The sequence below is a fragment of the Zingiber officinale genome, chromosome 7A (assembly GCF_018446385.1).
Source record: "Zingiber officinale cultivar Zhangliang chromosome 7A, Zo_v1.1, whole genome shotgun sequence".
NCBI lineage: Eukaryota > Viridiplantae > Streptophyta > Magnoliopsida > Zingiberales > Zingiberaceae > Zingiber > Zingiber officinale.
In genome coordinates, this window is record NC_055998.1 from 133,015,373 (window position 1) to 133,029,293 (window position 13,921).

Consider the following 13,921-nt stretch of genomic DNA (forward strand, 5'->3'; position numbering starts at 1 on the left):
TTATCAGACATCACATACCAAATGATTGTTACATTTTATGTCTTCATATTTGAGAGCTAAAATTACATAATGTAGAACAAAATTGCACAAAATTATATTTTAGTAAAATGTAATCTTCAGATGGTACGGGCACATTTAAAATAAAAAATAAAAATATTAGAAAAAATAATCAAAATTACACCTATTGAGGAAAAATATATATGAAACACGTTACGTTTAAGATGGTATGAACATGCACATACACGACCAATAAATGCTCTAGTTAAACAATGTGAAACTATATATATGAGTAGCGATAACAATGGGACGGATTCGGATCAGATTTGGCCAATCCCAGAACCCGTCCTGCAAAAAAAACGAACCCGAACCCAGATCTATGTCGTAACCCGTTTGACTGGGTTTAAACCCACCCCGTATGGGACAGGTTTAATACGGGGCCGAGTTTAAACCCGGCCCATTGTCATCCCTTCGAGAGACGGAGAGCAGAATCACAGATGGAGATTGGAAATTAAAAATGAGTTACATATACTGTTAGGGCTTCCACATACGAGGCGGGTTCATTGAAACCCGTAACCCGCCCCGAACCCACTTCTAAACCCGGTCAACAGGTTTAGACATGCCCCGTAATCCGTTTGACCAAGTTTAAATCCACCCCAAATGAGACGGATTTAATACACCCATTGTCATCCCTACATTTGAGTACCTTTAGAGGATAAAGCTACACAGAATTATAGAATTATGTTAAGTAAAACATGTTTGCCTATGAAAATATGTTTTAAAAAAAATGAAAATCTTAAACTCGATAGCATGTCACAAAGAACTACATTATATCTAAATATGATTATAAATTCTCCAAGCAACCAAACTCAGAGGAAATGCACAAAATCATACTTTGCTAAGGATTGATTCAGCATAATATCTTACATTTGTTTATTGTACTTGATAAGCAATTCTTTTAAGCAGTCAAGTTTGTAGAAGGGTAATCACATCTTACCCATAATTCGATCAACTCGGACGATTGGCAATCAACTCCAGTGAGGTTGGAAGACCAACAAAGTTCTAGCTAGCAACCATCTGAATCTGACAAAAAGGGAAAAGGAAAAAAGGGAAGAAAATTATCTCTAGAAAAAAATTTGAAAAACACACCAGCAGTACAATTTTGGAAAACTAGGATCTTTATATTGTTTTTGAAAGAAAAAGAAACCATTTAGGACTTTCTTTGCACAATAACATTTGATTATAAATTCATCTAGTTCTCAATTATAATATATTTCCCTTTGCAGGGCATTCTCAATGCGTTCCAGAAACAGTATGTCTATATTGACAAAACATATTTCTTCTTCTTTCAAACATGATTTTTTTTTCTCCTTATTTCAGATCATAGAAGCTGATCTATAATCCATTACCTAGGAAGTGGTCTCGAGCTGCATCACCAGCTCCTTGGTGGTTTCTGCAACCTGCATAACTATTCATCCTTCATGTACTTCTCCTGTACGGCTGCAGTCGTAACATACAGTCAAGGGATAACAATAGCATGAAAGTAGCATTCAACGGAACAAATAAGAGGTCTAGAGTTGGAATCCTGCTAGGAACGAATATTCTAAAAGTCGGCCTTTGAGTGTAGTAAATGAACCAAGGGAAGGCCGTCTACCTCCAATATTAATTGGGCAAAGCCCGAACACTTAGATTATCAAACAAAAAAGCATATAACAACATCAACAACAACAACCAAGCCTTTTCCCACTAGGTGGGGTCGGCTGTATGAATCCTTTTACGCCATTGAGCTCTATCTCCTATTATATCATCATCTATATTTAAATAAATTTTATCTTATTTTATTGTTGCTAACCAAGTCTTTTTTGGTCTTCCTCTTCCTCGTTTGATATGCATGTTTATCATAGTTTCACATCGCCTAACTGGAGCATTTATTGGTCGTCTAAGTACATGTTTGTACCATCTTAAACGTGTCTCTCGAAGTTTGTCCTCAATAGATGCAACTCCGACTTTCTCTCTAATGCTCTCATTCCTTATTTTGTCCATCTTCGTATGTCCACACATCCACCTTAACATCCTCATCTCTGCAACTCTCATCTTATGCTCATGTGCTCGAGTCATAGCCAACATTCAGCTCCATATAACATAGCAGGTCTAACAGCGGTTTTATAAAACTTATCTTTAAGTTTAAGAGGTACTTTATGGTCACATAAAACATCCGACGCTTCCCTCCATTTCACCCATCCTGCTTGTATTCTATGTAAGACGTCTCTCTCAATCCCTCCATCATTTTGTAAAAATGATCCTAAATATTTAAATCTCTACGTTTTGGGCAACTCGTCCTCTCCTATCTTAACAATTGTTTCATTACTTCTAATATTGCTAAATTTAAATTCCATATATTCTGTCTTTAATCTACTAAGCTTAAAACTTTTCCCTTCTAGTGTTTTCCTCCAAGATTCTAGCTTATCATTTACTCCTTCACGTGTCACATTTATCAAAATAATATCATCTGCAAACAACATGCACCGCGGTACTGTGTCTTGAATGTGCGCAGTAAGTTCATCCATAATTAGTGTAAAAAGATAGGGACTTAGGGATGATCCTTGATGTAACCCTATCTTTATTGGAAATACTTCAGTTACTCCGCCTGAAATCTTTACTCTGGTCGTTACATCCTCATACATATCCTTAATTAGTTCAATATATGTTACGCTAACACCTCTCTTTTTTAAAACTCTCCATGACTCTATCATATGTCTTTTCTAAGTCAATGAATACCATGTGTAGATCTTGTTTTTGCTCCCGATATTTTTCAATTAATTGTCTAAGAAGATGTATAGCTCTATTGTCGACCTTCCAGGCATGAACCCAAATTGATTTTCTGTCACTGTGATCTCCTTCCTTAATCTTTTTTCTATTACTTTTTCCCAAAGTTTCATAGTACGACTCATTAGTTTAATACCCCTATAGTTTACACAATTTTGTATGTCTCCCTTGTTCTTAGGGAACTAGAGTACTTATCCTCCATTGATCAGGCATTCTTTCATTAAATATTTGAAATATTTTGTAAGCTTGTTAACCTAAGCAACCCTTCTCCTTTATCCGGGCTTGGGTCCGGCCATGACCGATCATCATAAGCGGAGTTTAAATTAAAATTAAAATTTCTATGCTCATTTGACCTAATTAAATTACCTAAGTTAAGTTGGTCACCAAAACCTTCATTAAAAAGTTGATGAAAATACCTCTTCCACCGCTCTTTTATTTCTCCATCATTTACTAATACCCTATTACATTCATCTTTAATACATTTTATTTGGCTAAGATCTCTTGTTTTCCTTTCTCTCACTTTAGCTATTCTATAAATATCTCTTTCCCCTTCTTTTGTATCCAATTTTTGATATAACCGTTCAAAAGTTTCATTTTTTGCTTCACTCACTACTTTCTTAGCTTCTTTCTTGGCTATTGTATATTTTTTTAAGTTTTCCTCGTTCTTACAAATATATAATTCCTTATAAGCTATTCGTTTTTCCTTCACTTTCTCTTGTACTTTCTCATTCCACCACCAAGATTCTTTACTTAATGGTGCATGTCCTTTTGACTCACTGAGTACACTCTTAGCTACTATTTTTAACTTTGATATCATCCTATCCCATGTTATATTAGAGTCATCGTATATCTCACCTAATGCTTGTACTTCTACCTTCTCCTTAAATATATTTTGTTTCCCATCCTTTAACTTCCACCACTTAATTCTAGGAATTGTATATATTTTCTTTCTATTGATACTATGTTTGAGACGTATATCCAACACTACTACCCTATGTTGGGTAGTTAAGCTTTCTCTAGGGATGACTTTACAATCTTTACAAATCTTTCTATCCTTCTTCCTAACCATAAGAAAGTCAATTTGCGATTTATTATTCCCACTTTTGAATGTGACTAAGTGTTCTTCTTTTTTCTTAAAAAACGTATTAGCTCATATAAGGTCATATGCTATCGCAAAATCTAATATAATTTTCCCTTCCTCATTCCTCGTTCCAAACCCATAACTCCCATGTACTCTCTCATATTCCTCATTTTTCACTCCGACATGCCCATTTAGATCACCTCCTATTAAAATCATTTCACTTGGTGAAATATTTTGTAATATTTCATCTAAGTCCTCCCAAAACCTTGATTTGGTAGCTTCATCTAATCCTACTTGTGGTGCATACACGCTAATTATGTTCTTTTTTTTTTGTTTTGTTTTAAACAAAAAGGCATGAAAGGAAAATTTTTATTTCACCCTTGAGGGATTGCCTTCTTTTTTAAAATGGCCTTAGAGTTTCTAAATCACCAAAAAAATACAATATTTGCATACTTGACGAAAAATAGTTGTCATTGGCCTATACATGTCATACTGCCACATCATTATTCAATTTGGAAATTAACAATGTTAATTACTAGTGAGTGACACCACGGGAATTCGAAAATCCATGGGACATTTTGATGATTTTAAAATTTCAAAAGATATTTTGAAAGAGAAGGATAAATTTCCGGAGGCAAAATGAAAACTTCCCTATACAAGGAACTAAGGAAGTAACACATAAGATAAAAGAAAGCAAAGTTGTAACCAAAGAAGTAGAAGATTCACAAAGAATCTCCTAATACATCCTTCAAATAGCTACCTTTGGGTGTTCAAGTGAGAAAAGGAAATAATAGCATGAAGCATTGCAATCTTTGAGCAACACAAAGCAAAACTAATACACATGTAGAACCCAAAAGAACGGAATGCTCAGAAAGACAAGGAAATGATAAGGAAATTAGCATCTTTCAAAAAGGATATCTGTAATAGTCCCAGTCAAGTGGTGCAGCTGCTATTTTGCTGAACTCGACAACACTGCCCTGTATGCTGTCGAATATATATCCATTGCTTTTATCAATCTGCTTCACAAGATTACCAACGCTTTCTTTGTCCTGAAATTGAATATTATGTAATCTATCTCTAAGGCTTACATGGAGTACAAGGAAAACAAACTGAAGAAAAGGCAACTTGCCTGAATGTCTAATGTTGAGAAGTTGACGAGGCCAAAATCTTCAATGATATCGCATAGCTCCTTGGTCAGCTTCCTGTGAGTAGATAAAAACAATAGTTCAAAAATGTGAAAATAGTTAGTTACCACATGATTCAGGCCATTCAACAGGCATAACACTTTGCCACATGAGGTTATTATGAGCATAGTTATTTAAGGCGTGAGGTGCCCAAAAATGCATAGGTGCTTTGGAGCCTAAGGCGCACAACGCAAGATGAGGCGCATACCTTAGGCGCTCTGGGTATAAATTTTTACAATTCAAATATATATATAGAGAGAGAGAATTTCTAAAAAAATATTTCACTAACGAAACTATAGTCCATAAAATATTAAACAATAACGTAAATATAAAATTTATTAAAAAAATAAATAAGTTATACGCATAATTCAAATTAAAGGAAAAAATTCAAATATCTAAATCATCTTCCTCAATCATATCATTATCATCATCGTCAGATATTTCATATTTGTATTTGGTTGTATCTTCATTGGTTTCCTCAAGACTGATTTCTTTCTCCTCTTCATCAATAAGTTGACTTATAAACGATCTTCTCTCAGTTCCTTTTTGATGTAGTTGCCCTTACTTCTTTTAAAGAAGATGAAGCTCAAGATCTAAAATTGTAGGCATCTTCACTAACACCAGAAGCTCGTGCAACTTCACTCTAAGTCAAATTGTCATCGTCAAATACTAAATCATTTTCTTCATCAGTGTTATCATTTAATCCCCCCATCAACCATTAATTGCTATCGTCTATCTCATCCAAAGAAATAGGATTAACAATGTCATGGGCAGAAAAAAGTGTTGCATGCATGCATGCTACGTAATTAATTAAAAGGGTAATTAAAGGTATGGGCTAGGCTTTAAAAAGTTTTTTTGGGGCCAGATTTGCATTTGCACCTCTCACTCCAATGAGGTAAGAAAAATTGCACCTCAAGCGCGCTTGTCGTCTCTCACAAGGCGTGCGCTTAAGCGCACTTCTTTCAAGTAGTGCACCTGGGTCACTACCAGGCGCAAGAGGTTTGCGTGCTGTGCCTTGCGCCTAGGCATAACCAGGCGAGCACCTTTAATAACTACGAGTATGAGAATTCATTAACTTTGTTAATGCAACATGTGATTTTGCATAAACATATATATGGAAAGAAAGCCCAAGGAGAAACCACGTGGGGAGAAAGCATAAATTTCAACAAGAAGGTGAAAGTGTAAATTTCCCCCAATAGAACAGACAAGGGTTCGTGGTTCCACACGACTTTTACATAAAATAAATAGCGAGATCTACATTTTGCATACAGATCAGGATAACATGGTTGGTAAATGATGATAATATTATGTACACATATAACCACAAAGTATGTAAATCAAACTGCTATAAATTTCCATAGTATGTGATATCATCCTATTTATGGTTGAAAAGAACCATAAACATAAGCTCCTGTCAACATTCAATTGTCTAATTTGGCAATTTTATCTGCAGAATGAAGCAAAATGAGGAAATGAGGTGGAAATAAGAGCCTTAGATCCTACCATATTCAATGTTGAATAGAGAAAGTAATTATGTCGATCCTGCTGACCAATTTCCACAATTAGTCATCAGATGCTTCCATGATCAACTAGGATAAGAAACAACGCTAACATTGAACTAACTGAAGACAGTTTCAAAGGACATGGATAAATGCCACTAGAATGTCACCGATTAAGAATACTCAATTAATTTTTTGTATTTGTTAAAGAGGCTATATGCGATCAACAACAGAAGTTCTTATAAAAGGATTTGTTTCTCTCCCTTCAATTTAGTAAAGTCCTCCCATTAGATATATAACTGGTAATCCTTGGAGGACTTTACTGTACTAAATTATTACTCTGAAGATCTCAGTTATAAAATTTTCCAACAGAGATCAAAATATTGAGTACAGTATCGGTCAGAATGGGAGGATATATGAATGGATCCACATAGACAGGTAAATTTTGCCTTTGTCAATCTTATTGAATTTTAATCCATGGGCATAATAATAATTTCATCCATGCTAAGATAACAATTTTTAACACTCTCCAATTACAAAACAACTTTCAAGGAATCCAAAACAGGGTATATTGTGTTTTTAATGATTTGACCCCACTTCAACATGCTTAATAGCCCTTAAAAAAAGGGCTTTTGATGCTGTATGTAGAATGGATCAAGTAGTGTCAAACTCCTAATCTGGTATTCGTCTAAATTTGACCCAACTTGGTATAATCGTGAGCCAAGATATATATATATATATATAACAATGGCAGTCCAGTGCACGAAGCTCTTGCTAATACGCAGTCTTACCCTACTTTGCAAGATGTTGTTTCTGAATATATATATAAGATTGGAAAAAAAATGCATCTACAAATGGAAGTAATACATCAGATAGTGGAACTAAATTTAACAAAAAGAAAAAAAAGATAAATGTATTAGCGTAATTTATGACAGACTCAGAACATGGACAAAATACATCTAGAACTATTTCACCGAATTAAAATGAAAATGATGCTCATATGCACTTGTTCATTAGGAAACACCACATAAAAGTTTGACAGATGGATTACTCAGTGACATAAGATGCAATTTTTGGTGGGCAAAAAGGAACAAAAATATTACAGATGCAATTTTTGGCGGGAAAAAAGGAACAAAAATATTACTGGGGCTGGTCATATTATATGGTCAGCCTAAACTTTAAATTTGTGAAATTCAGAGCCAAATTATCAGGTCTGGCCCAACCTGATAATTGGCCAGGTGAAATAGGAGACAGCAGTTCAATTCCAAGGAAAGATATCTGGGTACTATGGTTCAGACAAGCAGGTGTTAAGTCCACTTGCAGTTGCACGGTAAACATTTGCTTCTGCTGATGGGAAATTTGTCCAAAACTGAGAGCAGTGGGCATCCCTGAATTACAAAAACTTTCAAACAGTGTGAATCTCAATCATGCCCCATTGCATGACCAAAATTCACAATTCCAACAAAAAACCAGCACACAAGACTGGGCAGCACAAAGAAATTACTCTGTGCCATCTGATGATGCTGCAGTAGTGTCCCTATTGAAGTTGACTTGTGCCGGCACTACTAGAGACATGAGGAATCGGTAAGATTCCATCTTGTAACCCTCATATTCATATTGCCAGTTACGGGGATGAGGTAGAAAGGTGAATTTGAGGCTAAAAATTGGTACAAAATGGAACATATACCAGTGATCAATCGAAGGTGGAATTGACTGGACAAGGTGGCAGCAGAAGTAGAGATTTTGTCCACTTGGCAAAGGAAAAGGTGAGAACGGAAGAGTAATCAAGCAAGAAACTTAGGGTGCGTTTGGTTTGTACCGTTTTCATTTTCATTTTCTGAAAAACGTGCGTTTTCTAGAAAACAGAAAATGACTTTTTGTCATTCTCTGTTTTTCTAGAAAACGATAGTCAATTTTTTAGAAAACGCGCGTGGAAAACGCAAACCAAAAACCGTTTTTCAGAAAACGCGCGTTTTCCAGAAAATGAAAATGGAAAACGCGCGTACCAAACGCCCCCTTAACCTCTTGTTCTCTCAATGCTAAGTGGAAGGGGGTGAGGGAGTCTAACATCTTGGTCTTCGGGAATCTATGATTTTGCATATAATGAGTCAAGACGAAGTCTTTGGAAGGGAATAAGATATATGGCATGCCTTATAATTATATAAGTTGATTATACAATATAAATAATATTATCTTTGTATGAGTTAATTATACAATATAAATTATACATGATTTTTTCTTTTATATAATTATATCCTATATATTAATATTTAATTTATTACATAATAATATTTAAAAATGAATTTAAATTAAATTATGTAATAACTCATTTATATTAATTTATGCATTAAATCAGATTTCAATGAATAAATATAATGTATTAAATTAAATACAACCTTAATCAGTGACTCTACTCAAATTAAATTAATTTAAATATTAATTTCTATTAATATATGTATTAAACAAAATTTCAATGTATAAAAATAGTGAACTTTAATTGTATTAATTGACGAATTAAATCAAATTTCAATGAATAAAATAATTCAATGCATAAAATAATTCAATGAATATAATTTTTAATTAAATTACAAAATTCTGATCCCTAATTATATGTAAATATATTAAATTTGAATATTATTTTTTATGTATTAATTCATATTTTAATGTAAAAATATAGCTCAATGTATAAATATAATGATTTAAATTTTGTACTAATTTATGTACCACTATAGATTTTAATGTATACATATAATTAAATTGGTTTGTATATTAGTTATTGTGGCAAAAAAAGGGTGAATACGCTCGCCCCCAGCGCCCCCGCCAACCCGTCCCAGGGCCAACACGGAGGAGGTAGGTTTGTATATTAGTTATTGCTAGTATAATTGGTTAGGCTAATAATTTAATTAGACATCATGGATTGGAGGGTTATTTTGATAATGCACACAGAATGTAATTCTTTATTGTTCAACATCTCTTTGGAGCAATAGTGGACGTCTTGAATTGTCAAGTGCTACTTGGGTATCAAGGTTTTGGATATTACAATTGTTGTGATGAAACATTATTACAAAGTCAATCATCTAATTTTGAACATCTTTCATCAACTTAATCAAATGAATATCCATATTGATAATTTAATGTTAATTTATATCGACCCCCATATGTTGAAGATCAATTTAATCAATATGATACTCAAGGAGAATATAATGAAGATTTGGTTCCTCCCCGTCACTCTTCGTGGTATTAACTCTGATAAGGTATAATTTTTATTGGATTTGTTTTATTATGTTATTATTGTATAATAATTATTCATATTGATTTTTTGTGGCTCCATATATTTTATTTTTTATTACTAATGTAATTTATACATTTATTTAAAAAAAAATTAATTCTCTATTTTTTTTATAAATCCACGCCGCCCCTGTTCCGTGAAATAACATTGGAACCGGAACAGTAGAGTCGGCGATGACCACCGGGACCGTTCTTGCGAATCTTGATGTCAACATGATGCAATATGGTACCAAAGCTATATTGTTGTATGACACGGCTCAAGATTTTGAAGCAAGTAGAACCCTAATAAGTTTCCATCTCAAAATATTTAGATTATCACTTACTTTTCAACAATGAATTTCCTAGAAATATCATTATTGAATGTGAGGTATATCAAAATCCTAGTTAGAATGATTTGACTGGTATCACCTCAAAATGCCAAGTGAAATTTGATCAGTACATTAACATACATGGTATTCATGATCGAATCTTTCAATTGGAAAAGAACATAAAAATAATCAAAATATTGTAGCAATCATAAACAATAATTTATCATTATGTGCAAAATAACAAATAACTATAACATTTAAAAAATCTGCTTGCACTGTAGTAATGTCTGAAGCACAATTCAATAGTTGATATTTTCTATGACAACAATGCATGCGTTAAATTTAAGCAGTTGACAGTAAAAACCTGTATTTGGATGAACGAGGATCCTGATCAAGATGGTACTGCAAATAAGATAAATCTTCAACATCGGTATAGAATTCCAGGTTATAAACTGTGAAAGAAGTTAAATAACTATGATTTGATCATTATAAAGGTTTATGTATTCAACATAAATGTACAAGAAATTACAATATTGCACATACCAAGCTTTCCATAGCTCTCAATGAGATCAATTTTGGAGAGGACATTAATGTGGGGCAATTCCAGATGTAACATGGTTGTTAATGAAAGTATCAATCCGCTGACATATTTTCCAGGGTCACAGCATAGGTGAGCATCAATTAGGTGAACTGCCGTCAACTGCATGGTATGAATAAATAATAAATGTTAATTAACAAACCATGACATTTAGCAATTTAAAGCAAGAGATGGAAGCAATTTATCATTATGCATGCAGAAAAAAAACATACCCGGAGATCCAACTTCTTCACAAGTTTAGTGATGATATTCTTTGTGTTTGAATGAAGAAAGAAGAGTTCAACCTGACCAGGAAAATCAAATAGGAAGTAGTGGTCTGCAATTAAGAAAAGAAAGTTTACTCAAAATGATGGTAAAATTAATGTTTGATGAAGCAATGGCTAGATATATCTACTTTCAGATACCCTTTTATGATTCAACTAAATTGGATAAAAATAAAAATATTTATCAGAGTCAATCAACATGCTTAGTCGCCAATCAAACCAAAAGAATAATCAAGTTCATGGATATATCTTGACACGATCAAAGGACCCTCTCTACCTCCCTCATGGGGAAAGGAAATCACAGCTCATGAGACAGCCTTGTTTTAGTAACATGCAGCCCAACATTTTTAGTACAGTATAGTATTGACTTTCATGAATGATTCATTCCTCAAGAGAGAAGACACTAAAATAATTTAAATATTAAGTTTCAATAGAGTGAAATATTTGGGCTGTTAGAAATTGTGAATGGATGAACAAGGTTGGGCAAGAAGAAAAAGGACATTAGGAAATTACTACGACCAAATGATCCCAATTACCCAAAGCATACAATGCTAAAGAAAGTCTTGTCTGATACAACAGCCCTCTCTATTAACAGGACAGACTCAGAAGTTTTACTTACAGAAATAATCAAGATGAGATTAATATAAAAGGTATACCAAAATTCCTTTCTAAGTAAATGAACTCCAAATTAGTCCAGCATTTCAAAATTGTACTTTAAAAGGCACAGAAATATTCCTCCTTTTAGTTTTTGCATGAAACCAATATTCTGATGATGAGACCAGTTATCCCAAATACCTAAAGAAAAAAAAAGGGACTTTTTGTACTTACCATCAAGAAAAGGTTTCAGTTTGGACTCTAACCAATCCATATTCTTCTCCAAGTAATCCATGCAATATACAAGACCTAAAGGTGCACAAAATAGTAAAAAAAATATATATATTTCAGCATGTATACTTACAATTGTTGCAAAAGTATGTAAGAAGGTGTTTGCTGATATTACCTCCATTTGGACCAAGAGAATGCTCCACCATAACATCACTAAGTTTTATTAGATCCTCAATATTGACGGCACACTCATATCTGTTTTGATTAATCTGAAAAACATTCAAGCAATAGAACTTGTAGCATTGATAAATAAGTAAAAAAAAGTGGGATAGATTGAATTCAAAGGATACGGTAATGAATCATTTGCCGGATCCAAATTGACGACAACCACTTTTCTGCAAGCCAAAAGTTGATTATCTTAATGACCCGAAAAGTAGAGTAACTAACAATCTTATAAATGGAGCGAAATCTCAAACATTAAGGTAAAATACTCTAAACAAACCAAGGTAGCACAAAGCAGGTACAAAATGGGATGGGAGCATGGTTCATTAGAACGGGAGTGAAACGGCTAGAACGGGCACGAAACGGCTAGAACGGGCATTCTAGCAAAGGTATGTCTTGTGTCCTAAAAAATTTCCAATAAATCACGTTGGTTGCTATGGGATGGTGTTCTTGGGCGTTCTAACGGCAACAAAAGGCATGGAACAGAGGAACAGATTTTGGATTATTTTTTTTTTCTATTCTGTTTGCATTTAAGGTAAATTTGGCTTTGCTTTGATTCTTGTTTTTAATGTTTTGTTTGTATTCGAGGAAAAATAAAGACAGATTTGATATGGGCATCACATCACTATCTGCTTTTTTCAGCATTTTGTAAATAATGCAAGACTAACGATCTATCATAAATAAACATATTGAAATTTGAACATATTCATTTTTGGCTTACAGTCATTTGAGCTCCTTCGTTTGATTTCTTCTATCATCATTTCGAACATATTCGGCAAACAATCTTGTTTAAAGAAAATTTTCAATTTTTTTAAATTTAATCTACTAAATTATTAAGAATTCTTTATTTCGATGTGGTTCAAAAATAAAATATTAGCTATACATTTTTATCATATAAGCATGATTGTAACCAAGTTGTTAGTTAAATAGAAATGTAATGCATTTTTTGATGGGAAGGATTAGGATATGATTGTTTATCATTTATTCTTATTGTCTTATTTAGTGTTTTAGGCCCACCCTCAAACGGCTAGCACATCATTAATTATTTTTTTAGAAAATGAATTAAAAAGAAATGGAAAATTAAAATGATTGTGAGTATACTCATAATTACTACTAAATTTGAGATCCATTTAATCAACATGATACTCAAGGAGAATATAAGAAGATTTGGTTCCTCCCCGTCACTCTTCATGGTATTAGCTCTGAAAAAATATATATTTCATTATATTCCTCATTTGTTAAGAAGATTTGGTTCCTCCCCGCGACCGTTCTTGAAAACCTTGGATGGGAGGGAAACTTATTTTTAGACGAAACAAAAGTGTTGCGTACCTGCCAATAAGTTTGAGAAATTGGGACATGCCATTGCAGTAGGTGGTCTTTCCAGACCCTGGCGGTCCGATCACAGCTTGCCCAAAAGCCATGTCCTATCCCCTCTTCCTCCTCGCCTCGCCTCGCCTTAGCAGACTTGGGGTTTAAGAAAGGATCGCAGGCAGCGTCGAAGCATCTCGAAGACTAATTTGCAAAGCCGATCAAACAAAACCGATGGATCCAGTCCAGTGAACCCGCCCGATGGGTAAGTTAAACCGGTGCGTCATATTTTATAAAATGAACCTTGAACTTTATATATTTTATATATCTGAGTTTATGAAAATATCATTATAATGTAATTATTTGTCATATATTAATTTCTTTCTTTTATTAATTATTTCTGAACATACTCAATTTTAATTTTATGGAATATTATTATATTATATTATATAACTTCTTTTGTTTTACGTTTCCATCCCGCATCAATTATAATTATTTACATTCGTTAAAATAATTATTATT

At 33.5% G+C, this 13,921-nt stretch overlaps 1 protein-coding gene across 2 annotated transcripts; it reads right to left on the minus strand.

The window, feature by feature from the left end:
* Positions 1-876: 876 nt before the first annotated feature.
* Positions 877-13,643, minus strand: LOC122002659 (GPN-loop GTPase QQT1-like). Of its 2 annotated transcripts, none has more exons than XM_042557921.1 (11): positions 13,421-13,643; positions 12,220-12,264; positions 12,045-12,124; positions 11,873-11,947; positions 10,994-11,097; positions 10,727-10,883; positions 10,548-10,635; positions 5,034-5,106; positions 4,823-4,953; positions 1,407-1,505; positions 877-1,074 (listed from the first exon to the last, which is right to left on the minus strand). In XM_042557921.1, the coding sequence occupies exons 1-10, from the start codon at positions 13,510-13,512 to the stop codon at positions 1,466-1,468; spliced, it is 885 nt and encodes a 294-aa protein (XP_042413855.1). In that variant the 5' UTR covers positions 13,513-13,643; the 3' UTR covers positions 877-1,074; positions 1,407-1,465. The 2 variants fall into 2 exon arrangements, with proteins under 2 accessions (XP_042413855.1, XP_042413854.1); XM_042557920.1 differs by having other exon boundaries at positions 877-1,080.
* Between the last annotated feature and the right edge of the window lie 278 nt (positions 13,644-13,921).

Bases quoted from the DNA above. Each gene is read 5' to 3' on its own strand.
- LOC122002659 (XM_042557921.1), bottom strand. From the start codon at position 13,512: ATGGCTTTTGGGCAAGCTGTGATCGGACCGCCAGGGTCTGGAAAGACC. The intron at 11,948-12,044 runs GTAATATCAGCA...GTGCACCTTTAG, and splicing joins TTCTCTTGGTCCAAATGGAG to GTCTTGTATATTGCATGGAT. The intron at 10,636-10,726 runs GTATGTGCAATA...CTTCTTTCACAG, and splicing joins TGAGAGCTATGGAAAGCTTG to TTTATAACCTGGAATTCTAT.